Below are 16,554 nucleotides of genomic sequence, written 5' to 3'. Positions count from 1 at the left end.
GTGCAGAGACTACCATTACTTTGAATTCTTTATCAGTCATATTGTTTATGTCCATTCATTTAGCTCTTTGTGATTTTATCTTGTTCTTTTATTTGGGCCATATCCCTCTGGCTCCTCATTCTAACTATATTTGTTTCTATGTATTAGGTAGGGAAGCTGCATTTCTTGATCTTGAAAGTAGTAGCCTTGTGTAGACATCCTATGGTGTGCTACAGTGCAATCCACCACCACCACCACAACCCTGCCCCCGGTCACCAGAACCTGGTGCTCCAGGGGTGCCCTCCTATTGTGGCTGAGCTGTGACTGCTTTCAATACAGCCAGCTACAATGACCTACTTTGCCTGCTGTGGGTGCACTGAGCAGAGTTTGCTCCCTGTGCTGTTGAGAGGCCTGTCAGCAGCCGCCATGAGTTCACTAATGGGTAGGACCAGAAGTCAGGCTAGTTGTCCACCATGAGCCTTTCTTCCACAGCTGCAGGTGCCCCAAAGGGCAGGCCTTGATCCCTGTGCAGCCAGCTAAGAAGCCCAGTTGTAGGAACTGCAGGTACACTGGTGTGTGGAGTTATCTCCTCACCTCCCCAGGACAGGAGTCACTTTGGAGTAGTACTGTCCTGGCCAGGGCTGCCAGATGTGGCAGGGTAGGAGCTGCTTTGGAGGAATGCTTGTGGAGATGTGTGAGTGGGTTGTGGGTGTGGTGGTGGTGGGGGGGAGGTTCTGCAGGCGAATGCCAGGGTAGAGGATGTAAGGTAGATGGAGAGTGTTAGCACTGGCTCCCACAAGCCTTGGCTATCTAGGCTGGGAAAAAGAGAAATAGTGCCCACCAGCACTTTTGTTTTTAGAGAAATCTTCCGATCCCTGCCCTTTCAACACACGTTCTAAGATTAGTCCCAGGTGCCTTTCAAACAGCGGCTTCTGTTGGGCAGTTATTATGGGCAGAGTTGGGCAGTTATTATGTATGCTGGCTCTTTAAGGGTGGAGACTCAGTTTCCTATTGCTCTCCAGCTCTCCCGGAGTTTAAGTCCCACTGATTTTCAAAGCCAGATGTTACGAAGACTCTCGTCTTTCCGTCTTCCTGGTGAAGGTCCTGGTGCCGCAGGTGCGGGGTGTGGGGTCTGATCCTCTTGCCCGCCTCACCATGCTCGTGATGTCCCTCCCATTTTCGGTTCGTCACAGTGACGGTGGGGGGTTGGCTTCCAACCACACCTCTGGCCCTCCTACCTTTTATGATGTGGCCTCCTCTCTCTGATTAGCTGGGGAAGGTCTGTTCTGCCAGTTTTCGGAGTTCATAGCATGGAAGTAGCTGCTACCTTGGTGTGTCCTTGTGACAAGGTGAACTCAGGATCCTCCTATTCCATCATCTTCCCCGGTCTCCCAGGGAGCATCTTTATGACCATTATTGTGAGTGCTTTATCAGTTAAGCTACTTATTTCCATTTCATGAAGAGGGTTTTTTTTTTAATCCCCCCTGCAGTTTTATCTTGCTCTTTTGTTTGGAACATTTTCCTCTGTTTCTTCATTTTGCTTGACTCCTTGTGTTGGTTTTTATGCATTAAATGGAACAACCACCTTTCTCAGTCTTGAAGGAGTGGCCTCAGATAGGAGAGGAGCATTATCGCTCAACCCCACTCTGGCTCCTGGTTGTCCCTCAAACATTCCAATTGTTTAAGCAGCCTATTTTATTTTTAATAGTTCCCCACAGTTGAGTGTGTGCCAGGACATGGCAGTGTCCCAAGGGGGAAGATCCCCATCAGCACCTAGGTTCAGGCTGATTGGAGGTCACACCTTCAGGCAGCAGTGTTTAAAATCTGCAAATCTATCCAGTCCCATGAGACCACAAGTGTAAGCTCTGTAGCCACCAGAGTGGCAGCTGCAAAGTGCATGAGCTCCTTTCTGGGAGATAGTAGTGGGCTATCATAAGCACAGGGAGAGCACAAAGATGGTATCCCCCAGCATCTGTTCCCTAGGAATGCCTCAGATGTATGCCAAACCTGGTAGGCCCCCTCGCCCACCAGACATATGTAAGAGCTCTCCTTCAGGAGATGCTGGTGCTCTGGAGCACAGCAGAGAGCGCAAGAGCATGGAGATAGTGACTACCCTCTGAGATCTCTGGAAATTATCACAGTCACTCCTTAGATGTGTGCTTAATGACAAGCGTGCATCTCAGGCTGCAGCCATGGGGACAAGCTTTCTGTGAAATACGGAACTCCTGGGTCTGTTACCTCTTGCTGTGCCCTGGGGCGGGGGGGGGGGGGTGATAGCTGTTTAAAAACTCTTTCTCTGCTGGTTATGGCCCTGTGAGATCCATGAGTATAAGCGCCACTGACCACTGGAACCAAGCCATATAGAGATGTCCCCTGGTGACAGCTGCAAAAATTGGCACACCAGGATCTAAACTCCTTTCTGGGAGATACCAGTGAGCCTGAGTCACTCCGAGGGACAGAGCAAGGACAGCATCAACCAGCCTCCGCTCCTGAAGAACACACCCACACGTCCCTAGATGTGGGCCAAACCAGAGGCCTGCCCCTTAGTCCAAAGCTCCTGGACAAGAAAATAAGCTGCTGCTTCTTTTTTATTTGAGAGGAGAGAGAGAGCATGTGCACATAGGTGAATGGTGGGGTGGGGAAGGAGATAGAGAATCCTCAGGCATTGATTGTTTGCTTGATCTCCGGACTCTGAGATCATGACCTGAGCTGAAATCAAGTCAGACACCTAAATGACTGAGCCACCCAGGTGCCCCTAGAAAATAGGCTTTTTTCACAGAAGGACTGAGGATATCTTCCAGCCTGCTGTCTGCCCAGTGCCCTAGGGGTGGTAGTCTGCCAACAACTGTCTCTCTGATTGCTACAGCCCCACAGGACCCAGGAACCCAAGTCTCCCTGGCCTCTAGAGCCAGGCGATCAAAGGCAAACCCTTGGGCAAAAGCCAAGGTACCAGACATGTATGAAAGCTCCTTTCTAGGAGATACTGGTGCTGTGGAGCCAGGTTGAGGGTCAGAGTAAAGAGGGTGCCAGCCAGTCTCTGTCCCTGAGTGTATTCCAGCGGGCTGCCAGAGATGTGTGTTAAGTTAGGTGCCTGCCACTGTTGCCTACACTTTAATATAAGCAAATGAGCTTCTTGCATGTAAAATCTGGGTGCAGTCGGCTGCCTCTGAGTCTGGCCACGGGGTGGGTTTGCTATATAGCCTTGTGGGTTCATAGATACAAGCCCCTTTGGTTTTCAAAGCTCAATATTTTGGGGACTTGTCTCTCAGGTGCAGGTCTTAAAGGCTGGAGTGCCTGATGTGGGGTTTAAACTTTTGACTCCTCAGGGAGAAGCTCTGGGTTTTGAGTTTTCCTGATTGGGGTCTCACTGTGCCAGGCAGTGGGATTTATGGCAAGATTGTGACCCAGCTTCTCCTACCCACTTTGATGTGCGTGTGTGTGCGTGTGTTTCTTGTTTGCTTAATGTGTAGGAACTGCTCAGGCAAGCTTTAAGTGTTTTTCAGAGACAGCTGTCCCACTTGGTGTGTTTGTGGGACATTCCATCTTGAATCGGAAGCTGTGATTTCTTGTTTAGATATTTGTAAATTGTCCCCTGCAACTGACCAAATTGGGAGTTCCTTATGTGTCTCAAGAGCCCTAGCACTTGGGACCAGTGCCTGGTATTCAAGAAGTGTCTGCTGAATGGATATCAGGATAACTTATGCCCCAGTTTGTGCTACCAACAATAGTTTGAGCAAAATGTACTTCAAGTTTTTTGTTTACCACCACCATTTTTTTAAAAAAGATTTTATTCACTCATGAGAGACACAGAGAGAGACAGAGAGGCAGAGACACAGGCAGAGGGAGAAGCAGGCTCCATGCAGGGAGCCTGATGCAGGATTCAATTCCAAGACCCTAGGATCATGCCCTGGGCCAAAGGCAGACGCCCTACAGCTGAGCCACCCAGGCGTCCCTACCATCACCATTTTTATAAAGGCTTTATGAGACATAATTCACCCACTGAAAGTACACAATTTTGTGGCTTGTAGTATATTCACAAATTTGTACAATGTTGTAGTATCTAATTTTAGAACACTTCATCACACCCCAAAAGAAATCCATACTTATTAGGATTCATTCCCCATTTCCTCCTTCTCCCACCATAAATGTTTAAATCTAGTTCTGATGAAGAAAACTAAGATGTTCGGGTACCCGGGTGGCTCAGTTGTTTAAGCATCTACCTTAGGCTCAGGTCATGATCTTGGGGTCCTAGGATTGAGTCCCAAGTTGGGCTCTCTGCTCAGTGGGGAGTCTACTTCTCTCTCTCTCTCTCTCCTTCTGCCCCTCCCCACTGCTCGCTCACTCCCTCTCTCAAATAAATAAAATCTTAAAAAAAAAAATAACCCAAAACAACTAACACGCTCCATTCTGAAAAGGGTCATGTATTAAGTGAAGCTTTAGATTAAGTATCTTTTGAAATAAAAGATATATACATCCAAAAGCCTCTGGCTTACAAGGGGTATAGACTATTTCCCTCCATTATCTAGCACAGCACCTGGCCCATATCCAATGCTCAATAAATACATGTGGAATTAAATGGTTGGCCGCCTAAATTGTGTATGGAGCTCTATATAAAAGATGTAACACTGGTACCAAATTTTTTTTTTTTTGGTACCAAATTTATTAACTGACAATATTACAAGATAATGACCTACAACAGTTCACTGAACATTTATTTTCTATAAGCAAGGCACATTTATTAACTTAGTTAAGCTCTCATGAAGACCCCACAAAGAGGATACTAATACTATTTCCCTGAGGTTAACAACCTGCCCCCCTAGTAAGGGGCAGCAACAGGATAGGAACCCAATTGCAGAGCTTGTGTTTAGAGACCTCATACTCCTCACATCTCACCCCTTCACAGCATATAAGCTCTGCAGGTCACCTGCAGGTCCCCTCTCCTGCTTACCTGTCTCTCTGTCTTTTTCACAAATGAAGTTATTGACCTCTTCACACTGAAAGTCATTCCACTGTCCGGCATAAATCAGCCCCGCACAGTCTTCTCCAGGCCCGTGGCCATGACCCCAGTTATCTGGCTGTCCGGCTTTCCAATTTCTTTTAACAAAACAGAAATTGAGTGTTATTTGCAAGTCATGCAAAAGTTTTCTTTACCCAAGAGCAGCAGGGAAATGTAAAACACAAAAGTGAAGCATGTCATTTGTCCTGGAATGAAAAGGCACTGTTTAAAAATCTGTTCTTATTCAGAATAAAAAGCAGCTGTTTTGCAGAAGTAGTATATAATGCAGCATCTCCCTGTAGGCTTGTTATCTTTGCCACAATGAAATCAACTCATTGAGATGCTCTATCACAATGCTGAGGGAGTAGATCCTTCTGGCAATAGAGTTAGATGAGTAACTTTCCAGTGTGTACTGAAATGCTGACTTCTGGATATGTGTGTATATGTTTGTGTATGAATATATATGCACTCTGAGGACATAATGCACACTCATACACACACTCTCTCACTCTTACGAGAACCCAGAGGGGTGCTTACATGTTCTGATAACTTTCCTGTGACAATTCAAAGCATCAGGCAGAGAAAGGGAGGGACAGCTGATATATGTTTACAAGAATTTGCAATTACCAACCCTGGGTTAAGGTAGTCTGCCTAAGTTGTAGATAGTTGGTTGCTTTAAAAAGAAAGTAATTTAATCTTACTGAAAATGACTCATACATTTCACTGCCTTTCTTGGGAGGGAAATTCTCAAAAACAAGTTTTCTTTAGGATGAGTTCACTTGGGACTTGTTCACTTGGATGCCACAGCTCAAAACACCACTTTGCCAGAGTTTGCTGTTCTTGATTCTATTTCTATGCAATATATTAGATGTGCTTCCATGACTCAAAATTTGAAAACTGAACTTTCTCGAAAAGGTTCTTGCATAGAAGCTTGTGGTTATTGCCTGAGAAGAAAAGCTTGCCTTGTGTGGAGGGTCTGAAAAAAAAAAAAAAGTGCAGCAGAAGGCTCTTCCCATAAACAATGACTCACTACCCTTTCAGCCATAGGGTGTCTTGGGGTCACCTGAGGATACACTCCCTATTTTCCTACATCTTTTGACAGGAGTATCAATAAGACCAGAGGGCAAGGATGGGTAAAGTTACAGTAAAAGAGTGAGGAGACAAGGTAAAATTGACTCCCCCACATCAAATATATGTATCAAATATACATCAAATATATATATATATATATATATATGGATTTTTAAAAAGTGACCTCACATCTAATGATGAAGAGATAATTTAGATGAAACCATCAACTGAAGAGAGTAAAAATGGAATGATAAGAGGGAGCATTATAAATATTCATTTGCACATTCACTCAACAGACATCCACAGAACACCTACTATGTGCCAGGGATGATGCTACATGATGATGACATAGCAGTGCAGAGAGAAGACAGAGGTCCAGCCTTCACAGGACTTATATAATAGGCAAGAAACAAGTGAATTAAAAATCTCAGACTGCCACAGTGATGCCAGAGAGAAATGAGGTTGGAAGGAAAAATAGTTGACTTTCACAGCTGTTCTTTGTGTGGATTTCCATCCACCTGGTGGGACCCCCTTCGGCAATGTCAGCGATGTCTGAGCAGCTTGAGCCTGCTGACATACACTTGGTTAATTTCTGCCAGCAGTGTGCGCGGGTTTGACTCCAGTTTTGTTTATAGCATTTGAGATCTGTGATTCCTGAATGTATAATGATGGGACATTTGATATGCTTTATCTCCATTCACTGGGAAGTTGTATAAATAGGACTTCGGATGGAAGACCTGCTTAGTATATTTCCCCTTGCATTTCCTTCCAGTTAAGTAGATAAATGGGATTTATAGACTAGACCACAAGATAACTGACTGTTATGAAAGGAGATAACCTTTATCACTATTCCCCATTATTTTTCCAAGTCATTGGAATTCTTTGCATGTGGTGTTCAGGGTTTTCCTGTGGGACTGGAAGTAGGATGCCATCCTCTGGCTGCAAGTGAGTGACTAAGGGGACTGGTGTGGGGTGGATGGTAGAGAAGCCAGGTTGCAGAGGGCACTTTGTCTTGCAGTCTAAGCACCCAGTCTCAAAGCATCTCTTTGGAAAAGCCAAAATCACATGGAGTGATTTGTAGCAAATACCCTGTATCCTGCATGCTTGTGATAAAAACAGAACAGAGCATGTCAGATAAACAGAGTGTATATATTTTGGAGAAGAATTTCAGCTTAAATTGTGCCTTAACCTCCTTTACAAGTAGATTCTGGAAAGAAGATGGCTGAAGCCTATGCGGCAAATCCCATATTATAATAGACACATCACAGAAGTGGTTGGGTAGCAACACACATATGTATTTGGGCAGCACACTCTACGTACGCCAGAGACCTTGGAAGCCCTGGGCCTCACGGCTGCTGTCAGCTGGAAGCACACAAGCACATCAGCCGGGGTGGGGGTGGGGACCTCCCCACCACGGATTTTGGTTTCTCCTAAAGGAGGCAGAGCGCAAACGCTCAATCTTGGGAATAGCCCCTTTCAACCTCACAACTTAGTACTTTCTCGTCAACCACAAGATTGACTGAGGCTTCATGGCCAAGAAACTTCTGCTGGTAAAAACCTGGCTTCAAAACAGGAAAATCTTTGTCATGAGAAGTGTTACTTTGCTATAGAATTTTCTCCCGATAACAGGGTGTAGATTTCTCTCTAGTGGCCCAAGCCGGTGCCACTCTGATAGAGACATGAAGCATAGACCAGAGTGAGTTTTTCGTGAACTGGATGACTCTGAAAGTTCCCTTCTGGTGTCCACCATTCTCTGGCTCTACAGTCTAAAAAACACAATATGTAATATGATACGGAGCAGTCTGGATGGACAGAGAGGTGACCCAGTGCAGAGATGGGAATGTTACTCACGCCAGGATACTTCCACCAAATGTGTCCTGTGCAGGCAACCAAGAAGTGGACAAAAGGAACAATGGAGCTTCGAGTGTGTTTTGGGAAACCCTCTGCTGATCTAAGGTGGGCAATGCAAGCAGGGTGGGCCTTCCAAGACTCTCTTACAGTTGTCGAGAGAGCCAGTGGGCAGCGTCTATGTCCAACTCCCCATCAGGTAGCCTCCATGAGCAGTGATGGGCTCTGCCAAACAACAAATTGCATTTGTTCCATCGGGAGGAGAAAGTTCAGCTTTGATTTTCTCCTGGTTTCACTGATCCTCTCTTTCATTTGTCTGTTTTCTACGTCATTGCTTTCAGGTCATTATTATTTCTTTCTTCCTACTTAATTTGCTCCTCTTCCACCCACATAAACTAGAAGCTTAGATCATGGATTTTCAACTTAAAAACTTTTTTTTTTTCAAACATAAGCACTTTAAAGGAGTCTAAACACTGTTTTAGCTGCGTCCCACAAATTTTGATATATTGTATTTTCATTTTCTTTGAAACATCTGCAGATTTTCTTTCCGATTTTTTCTTTGCTCCATGGGTTATTGAGAAGTGTGTCCTTTAATTCCCAAATATTTGGCAATTTTGCAGGTATCTTTTTGTTATCAATTCCTAATTTAATTTTGTTTTGGTCAGAGAACATTCTCTGTATAATCTCAGTTCTTTTTAAATTCATTGAGACTTGTTTGCTGGCCCCTCATATAGTTTAAATTGGGGAATGTACTTGAAAAGAGTGTATTTATAGCTGTTGAGTGAAATAGTCCATAAACATCAAGTAAGCCAAGTTAGTTGATAGTGTTTACCACATCCCTACTGATTTTTTTTTCTTTCGTGTTCTATCAACTGCTGTGAGGAGAATGTTGAGATCTCCCTTGAAGCCATGCTTTTTGCTGTGTCTACACTTAGGGTTGGTGTGTCTATCTTGACTGTGACATGATCTTGGAAATGAGACTTTTTAAATTTTTTTTAAACATGAGTCTCATTCATCTTGTTGCCCCTACACTCTAGAAAAGATCCTTCAGGCCGGCACGGAGGCTGTCTCACAATGGACTCTCCAGGATAATTCAGTGAATGCAGACAGAGGACTTTGGGCTCCTGGATCCCAATCTCCAGTCTGGGATCTGATGCTGGCCAGGAAAGAGGTTTTCACAGATCTATGGTGGAATGAGAAAAATAAGGACAATTCTGTGTGTGTGTGTGTGTGTGTGTGTGTGTAAGAAAGAATGTATTATGGCCAAATGTCTTCTTGGAAAGGACTGTAGACTTTGTTTTTTAATGTCATGATTTGTTGATAGGTGATCTAAAAAAAAAAATACATCCTTAAGTGGCAAATAATATCTTGGCAACATATTTTAGCACTTTAGTCTTCTTTCCTTTAGAATTGTATTGGTGTGTGGACCCAAAGCATCTGGGAACCTGTCCTGGGCACTGTCCTGAGCCACTGCAGATTGTTTCTCCTTTTCCCCAGTTTCCAAAGATTTAATGAGTCAGGTCATATGTTTTATTAGAAATAAACCTTAGTTCGGGTCTGTATACGCCCCAAGCCTTTGGCATCCAGCATCCATTCCATGTTACCATTGCTGTTAGTCTGTTTTATCCAGCACTCTTTGTCAACTAGGTCTCAGCATAAAAATGGACGGGGGTGGGGAAGCAAAAGGCAGGGAGAACCTTTTATCTCCTGTCTATTTCCACCTCAACAGTAACTACAGACACCTGAAACAATTTCAAAGGTGCTATGAGTATGAGGGTGTGCTGTGTGTGTGTGCGCACAGGTGTGAAGGTGTGCCGGTGGGAGGGGGAAAGGTAAGAGGACAGTTGGGAAACTTGACTGATTCTTCTGCAGCCTGGGCAAGGCACAGGGAGGTTCCAGAGGAACACAGGAAGAAGGTGAAGGTGAGCCTGGGCAGGTGAAGTGTCTGGGACACATACTGGTGAGAGACCTCTAAGAGCCTGAAGCCCAGACCCATCCCAGGCCATGATGGAGAAGGTTCTTCTTCACAGCCCTGGTGTGGGATCTGAGTCAGATAGTGTGTGTGGCACCTCTGTCAGGACCTAGTCAAGTACCTAAAGGCCAGGTGGTAGTATTCAGCAGTTCCTGACTAGTGTGAAGATAGTGAGTTATGACAGTAACAGTGACAGTAATACTGATTCTAGTAGGTGACGTTTCTTGAGCACTTCCCACGGGCCACACACTGTCCTAAGTGTTTTATATACATAATCACATTTCATTTTCACGATACTGATGTAGGTCCTTCTGTACTACTCGTTGCTACATGAGGACATGAGATTTCACATGGATGAGTAACCGGCAGCTATGAATGCCACGTCAAACCCTGGAACCTGGACCTCACTGCACTGGCTCTTTTTCTAGTTTGAGCAGTGTTTATTATTATATGTCAAATTAAATTAGCCTTTCATTATTGAAGCCTCATAATACATCTGCCTAATTTATTCTTGGTTTTAAAACTTGAACCTTGGGACTTTTCAAGGATATGTGTTCCTTTGGGGGGAAAAGGAGAGGCACAGTGTGTGCTGTGGCGAGGGTGCACAAGCCAAGCTCTCAGGAGGATCCAAGGTGGCTGTGGCTACGGACAGAGTTCCCAGGAAGGTGTCTGGTGATCGAATCTTTCTCAGGGCCTAGGTACTGACACTCGTGCTCTCCTCTCAAATCACCAAATTCTTGCAAGAGCCCAGGAAAGAGGAGAAAATTTCCAGTTTGGGAAAGCTGGTGAAGACTGTAATGTTCCAGCTCAATCCATCCCATATGGGCCAACCACGTTTTTTTCTTGGATGAAGGCTGCAGATTGAATTTCTTAGTGAGTCTAACCTAGACCTTTATTGCACTTAGGGCTGTGAGGAAAGTGAAGAGGCTGATGTTTTCTTTAAGCTTGCCTACCCTCAACTCCCTTTAAAAAAAAGATTCTGGCACTGTTGTCTAAGATAAGATTTACATTTATCCTTTAATAACTTCTGCCTTCTGTCTCCACTGCCAACCCTCCCAACTGTTTTGAGTCTCTTGAGGTACATCTCTGCCATGCTGGGCGCTCTCCTGGGGCTGTCAGCCAAACCCCCGAGTGCCAGGGTGTGGTGTAGCTTCCTCTCCCCAAGGACAGGTGTGGAGGATGCAGACAGGAAATGTGTTGGGCCAGGAGGCACATAGCCATTTGCCCTGGGGGCACTGTGAGGCTCGCCTTAGTGGCAGCAGACTTGAAACCTCATGTTCCATCTTGATGTTTGGTTACTGGTAGAGATGGCCTTATTCTAGTTTTGGCCTATACCCTCTAATCCTGCTGGTCAAATAGAAGATTTAAAAGCAGGGGTGCCTGGGTGGTTCAGTTGGTTAAGTGTCTGCCTTCAGCTCAGCTCATGATCTCAGGGTCCTGGGATTGACTCCCGCATCCGGCTCCCTGCTCAGTGTGGAGTCTATTCCTCTTCCGTTGCCCCTCTCCTTCAGCTCACCCTCTGTCTCTTGAATTCTCTCTCTCAAATAAATAAATAAAATCTTAAAAAAAAAAAAAGTACAAACCAGCCTGTTTGTCTACCTGTGCCCAAGCACATGCACACAGAAGCTTCTTAAAAAAAAGATTTATTTTTTAGAGAGTATGCAAGTAAGCAGGGCAGGAGAGATAGAGGGAAAGAGAATCTCATGCATACTCCCTGCTGCTTGCAGAGCTGGGCTTGGGGCTCCATCTTTCCACCCTAAGACCATGGCCTGAGCTGAAATCAAGAGTCTGAGGCTTAACTGACTGAGCTACCCAGGAACCCCCACAGAACTCTCACTGGCTTCTCCACCACCTCTGGCCCCTGCTCCCCTTCCTTGACTGCTCCAGGCCCTCACTCAATACCTCCGACACTGTCTTAGCCCTGAAACACTTAACTGTCTCCTCCCCGGGTGTCATGACCACCAAGCCTGCTTGAGCCTCTGCAGGGTCTGCTTCCTCTTCTCCAGCAAAGGAAAGGGTGATTCTTCGGAGGTGAGTTTTCATAAATTCTGTGCCATGTGGTGAAGTTTGCTGCATATATTTGCATCCGTTAGAGGCAAAGCAGAAGTTGGAAGACGTGAAAGTCAAATTGATACAGTTCGGCCATCTTCTGACCCTTCGGTAGTATTAAGGAAGGAGTGGACATGACAGCCCTGGAGTTGACTTTGGGGCTCAGAAGCTTCCATGAGCCTGGGAGTCTGAGCAGGTCTCATACAAGGCTTCCATTCTGTGTTGTTGCCTTTATGGGACTCAGGTCACACCAGACTTACAAGGGCTTTTCAAACACTTAGGAGATGATTATCCCACACAAACCTTTGTTCCTGATTTCTGTCATAAGCTTGTAGTTCATAATCACACTTTGGCCAGAAGCCCAGCTGGGGTCAGGGCCACTGATGGGGTTTCCCAAAGGAAGCTGTGAGCCCTCATCAGAAACACGGCTGGAGCAAGCTCTGATCCTGCCTGAAGGAGTCTTACCCTTCACAGCAGTGTTTAAAGAGAACACCTCACCTCAAGTACCATACTGTGAGATTTTATGAGACTTTGATTTTTTTCCATAGAAATGAAAAAATTCACTTCATGAAAAGGAGAAAAAACCCCTATTTTATAGCATATTGATTCTCTACCACACATGGAAATATACAATGGATACCAGAAGCCTCAGTGTGAGGGGCATTTGGACATAAGGTGGTTAAGGAAGAGATTGCAAGGGGTCAGGCAAGGGGTGAAAAACAGAGAACAGCCTGGAAGGCTCTGAACACTCACTTATACTCTGGAGACGTCCCATCCAGCCACTTCCATTCGTTTTCATGCTCCGAGTCTGTGAGGCCTATCCAGTGGCTCTCTCTCCCTACCATCTGCTTTTTTATCCATTGCTGGAAAATAAATCAGTGACAGTATGTTATTATTTTGGAGGAATAGATATCTGGGAGAAATCCCCCCTCCCCTGCAACATTTGGAGGAAAAAAGGACATTGAAGAGAGTATGTATGTTAGAGCACCCACATGCTTCTGCCTTTTTTTTTTTTTTTTTACTGCACCTGTTTTGTTTTGCAGCATTTTGGGGCTTTGACACCTTTTCCTTCTATAAGTTTGTAGGGGAAATTTAAGGGATGTGTTTCCTCTTCTAAATCACCCAGACAACTCAGTGAATTCCACCTTTCTATCACTCATTGCTCCAATGTTCTAATAATGCTAACAGCTGTGTCATTATCGAGCTCTTCTTCTGGCCAGGTCTCATGCCCGGCATGTCACAGCAACCAAGATAGTAAGTGGCTGAGCTAAGACTGGACCCAAGTCTCCATATTCTAAAGTCTGGACACCTGACTGGATGCTCATTCCCAGTCAGTTACTGCAGGAAACATCTGTTTTCAGGGCTGCTGCATCTGCTGAAGATACTTAGGGAAAAGGAAGAAAACTGCTGGAACAGTGTGGCACCAAAGAGCATTGTTGCTAGAGGGACCTTAGTCTCAGTCTTAGCTTACTCATCACCCTATGATGTCACCCTATGAATAAAGCCATTAAACCTTGTGTGGGGGGGGGCTCAGTCTTCTTATCTGTAAAAGGGGGATGGTAATATCCACATGTTCTAGGGTGGCTGTGAGGTGAAAGGAGATATGCCTTGTACAGTGCTAGCACATGGTAGGGACATAGGGAGTGGTCACCGGTGTTAGCAAGTGTGAGCTCTGCACCATAGCCTTCTTTGCTCTTCCTGACTGCTGAGGCCACATATCTGGTCCCTTGCACTAACTCCTACAGTGCTCATGCCCCTTTGCTTCTCTTTCTAGGTGTTTGGTTCCAGCCAGCAGGCTTCTCTTCTGCATTCTGGCTCTTTCGACAGCCACAGGGAGGAGCCACATATCTCCGGCCTTAATAAAAGGGGTATCTTCCAGGTGGAAGCAAGAGGACATAATTCCCGTGCCATGAATGCTTCTTGTCACTGGATAAAGCCCAAATCTCCATAATGCGGCCTTCTGTGTTTATGTGACTATGGATTTTTGATATCTTTGAATCCCTTGTAAGCAGGCAATTTCCAGATGTAAACTATCCTTAAATTATAGTTTTCTCCAAGCATGCTGCAGACATACCTGTTCCTCTCTGGTGTTGATGAAAACGAGATGTGAAGACTTGTCTTCACAGAAAAGTTTTGCATCCTCAAAAATTTCCTTCTCCACCGAAAAATAGTAGCATTTGTCTGTGAAGTTCTTCCAGTGAGGCAGGCAGCCTAGGGATGCAAATGCTTCAAATATTAATTAAAAGACAAATGCACACATGAAGCCCTATGCTTTTCTTCAGTTATTCTGTTTAAGAGGCCATGGCTAAAAAAAAAAAAAAAAAAAAAAAAAAAAAAAGAGGCCATGGCTTCGGCCTTGCTCCCTCGAAGGCCAGGGGCACTTTCCGCATCCGTGTGTGAGCCTGCGACTGCCCGTGACGGACGCACTGGGAGCCAGCGTGAGTCTGGGGGGCAGGCTGCAGAGCCCACAGTAGTTAAAACTACCCAGCCTGGAAAATTAGTGGCACTGGGCCTCAGTTCCCTTGTGTCTGGATTAGTCTTTAACAATGACAGAAGTTAACAGAAACAACCACCAAAGGCAGAGCAGATACAGATGTTCCACATCAGCCTGGAGTCATCTGGAACCAATCAATGACTGGATGGGAGAACCCAGAACCCAAACTGAGCTTGTGGGATAATGGAGATGACCAGAGTCGTGCTTCAGGAAATCAAGTGGAATTGGGTGTGAGTCAAAGGAGAGAAAAATAGGCTTGGTTGCTAACCAAACACTGAGGGTTTTTCAAGTCATTAAAATTTAATAATTGAATTTAGTAATTATAAAAAAAATAGAGGCACTGTAAGACTCTCAAAAACAATGAAATCTGGGCTTTAGTAACAGAAAGTTCCATCTACATGGTTACAGAGGGCCGTTTATCCCCAGGTGAAGGGCATAAAATGAGGACAAGACTGGTCGGGGGTAACCGGCCTCAGACTTTCATGAAGGACATGTCTGGGGATGCATCTGTCCCCAAGGGCCTGACTCAGCTAAATAAACAAGTGCTGGGGAGTGTGATGGCGTTTAGAGAGAAACACGTGTGCCTGAGTGACACCACCTGGCACAGCAGCCTGTGAGCGGCAGGGCCACGTGCCTGCCCACATGGTGCCTTCAACACCAAGTAAAGTGGGGCGGGGGCTGTGGGTGGCTGGCCATGGGTGCATACAATGCCCCTGACCCCAGGGGAGAGGGAAGTCTCCTGCTTACCGTTGGCCTCGGGTGCAGAGGTCGGCTCGTCCTGCAGGGCCAGGGGCATCGCTGCCCCTGAGGGGCCTGAGGGGCCTGGGGGCCCAGGGGGTCCCTTCGGGCCTGGCATGCCCGGCACCCCAGGCAGGCCCGGCAGCCCCCGTGGTCCAGGCACTCCTGGCTCTCCCACGGTGCCCTGCAGTCCCTGGAAGCCAGGAGGGCCCTGAGGGCCAGGGAGGCCATCCTTGCCGGGGGGCCCAGGGGGCCCTGGGTCTCCACTGGGGCCCTGGGGCCCGGGCTTCCCAGGGGATCCACGGGAGCCTTTGGGGCCCTGTAAGCCTTTAGAGCCTTTGCCGCCACGCTCTCCGGGGGGGCCGACTGGCCCAATTGGGCCCCTCTCTCCAGCCGGGCCAGGAGGACCAGGCTCCCCCTTCTCTCCTTTCTGTCCTTTGTTGCCAGTGGGACCAGGTGGTCCCTGCTGTCCTCTGTCACCTTTTGGACCCCGGGGGCCAGGAGGACCTAAAATATAAGAAAATGTAAATGGCATGAATGTGAAATCCATTGTGAATGGCAGTAAAGAATTTATCTTCTTATAGAATCTCCAATAAAAAAAGAAAATTCTAGACATACAAAATATATACATTAAGGAATGCTGCTGCTTTCACCATACTATTGTTGACAGTATTTTTTTTTTTTTTAACAAAAAGGTTTCTTTACTGAGCTTACCCTTTCTGCTCCAAGCATTTAGAATATATCTGTATGGCACACAACCCTCTGGTAGCCACTGATGTTTCAGGGGAAGACACCTCCTCACGCCGACACCGCAGCAGTGTCTCACACCATTAACTTGGGACCATTAACTTGGGACCTCTGGAACCATCCCAGCAGAAAAACCGTGCAGGCTGGGTTAGGGGATTCCCTCCTACTAGCTTCCTCTTTTCATTAATTTGACAAATACTTATTAACAACCTGTTATGTGGCAAGCACTGGACAAGAAGCTGTGGCATAAAAAGTTGAATGAAAATGCCATCAACTATTGAGAGGCACCATCCTGCTGATTCCTTTGCCCCACCACCAAGTGTGGCCTCTTCTCTGTCACATCACTCTGGCCCTTTCTGTTTCCTTCATGGTGCTGTGGGGATGCTGCCATCCTTGGGGATGAGCCTCCCTCACCTGTGGACCAGCTCAGAGGGTCTTTGAGGGAAAGAGCTCTACAGGATGGGCTGAGAAGAGGGTCATTTCCCCCAGTCTGTAGTCTAATAATGCAAACAGGAAGGTGGGCGAGAGAAAAAAATTGGTGATCATCAATTGTGTAGGTAAGGAAAAAAATGACACTGTTTTATTCCCAAAGGAAGAAGGCATTTGCCTTCTGCTCACCCCTTATCATCCTAGAGAAGCCCACATAACCTGGGATGTAAG

General features: G+C 46.0%; 1 protein-coding gene across 2 annotated transcripts in view; it reads right to left on the bottom strand.

Moving 5' to 3' along the window:
- COLEC12 (collectin subfamily member 12) overlaps positions 1-16,554 on the bottom strand; it is a 195,878-nt gene that overhangs the window by 18,560 nt on the left and 160,764 nt on the right. For both annotated transcript variants that reach the window (XM_041751113.1, XM_041751163.1), the window contains exons 6-9: positions 15,157-15,654; positions 13,990-14,126; positions 12,669-12,778; positions 4,928-5,073 (exon numbers count right to left, since the gene is read on the bottom strand). In XM_041751113.1, the coding sequence (XP_041607047.1) occupies positions 4,928-5,073; positions 12,669-12,778; positions 13,990-14,126; positions 15,157-15,654 (891 nt within the window). The remainder of the gene's footprint in view (positions 1-4,927; positions 5,074-12,668; positions 12,779-13,989; positions 14,127-15,156; positions 15,655-16,554) is intronic.

This window comes from Vulpes lagopus, chromosome 1 (genome assembly GCF_018345385.1).
Source record: "Vulpes lagopus strain Blue_001 chromosome 1, ASM1834538v1, whole genome shotgun sequence".
Taxonomy (NCBI): Eukaryota; Metazoa; Chordata; class Mammalia; order Carnivora; family Canidae; genus Vulpes; species Vulpes lagopus.
Note: the sequence above shows the minus strand (reverse complement) of the source record. Positions and strands in the feature narration are given on the sequence as shown.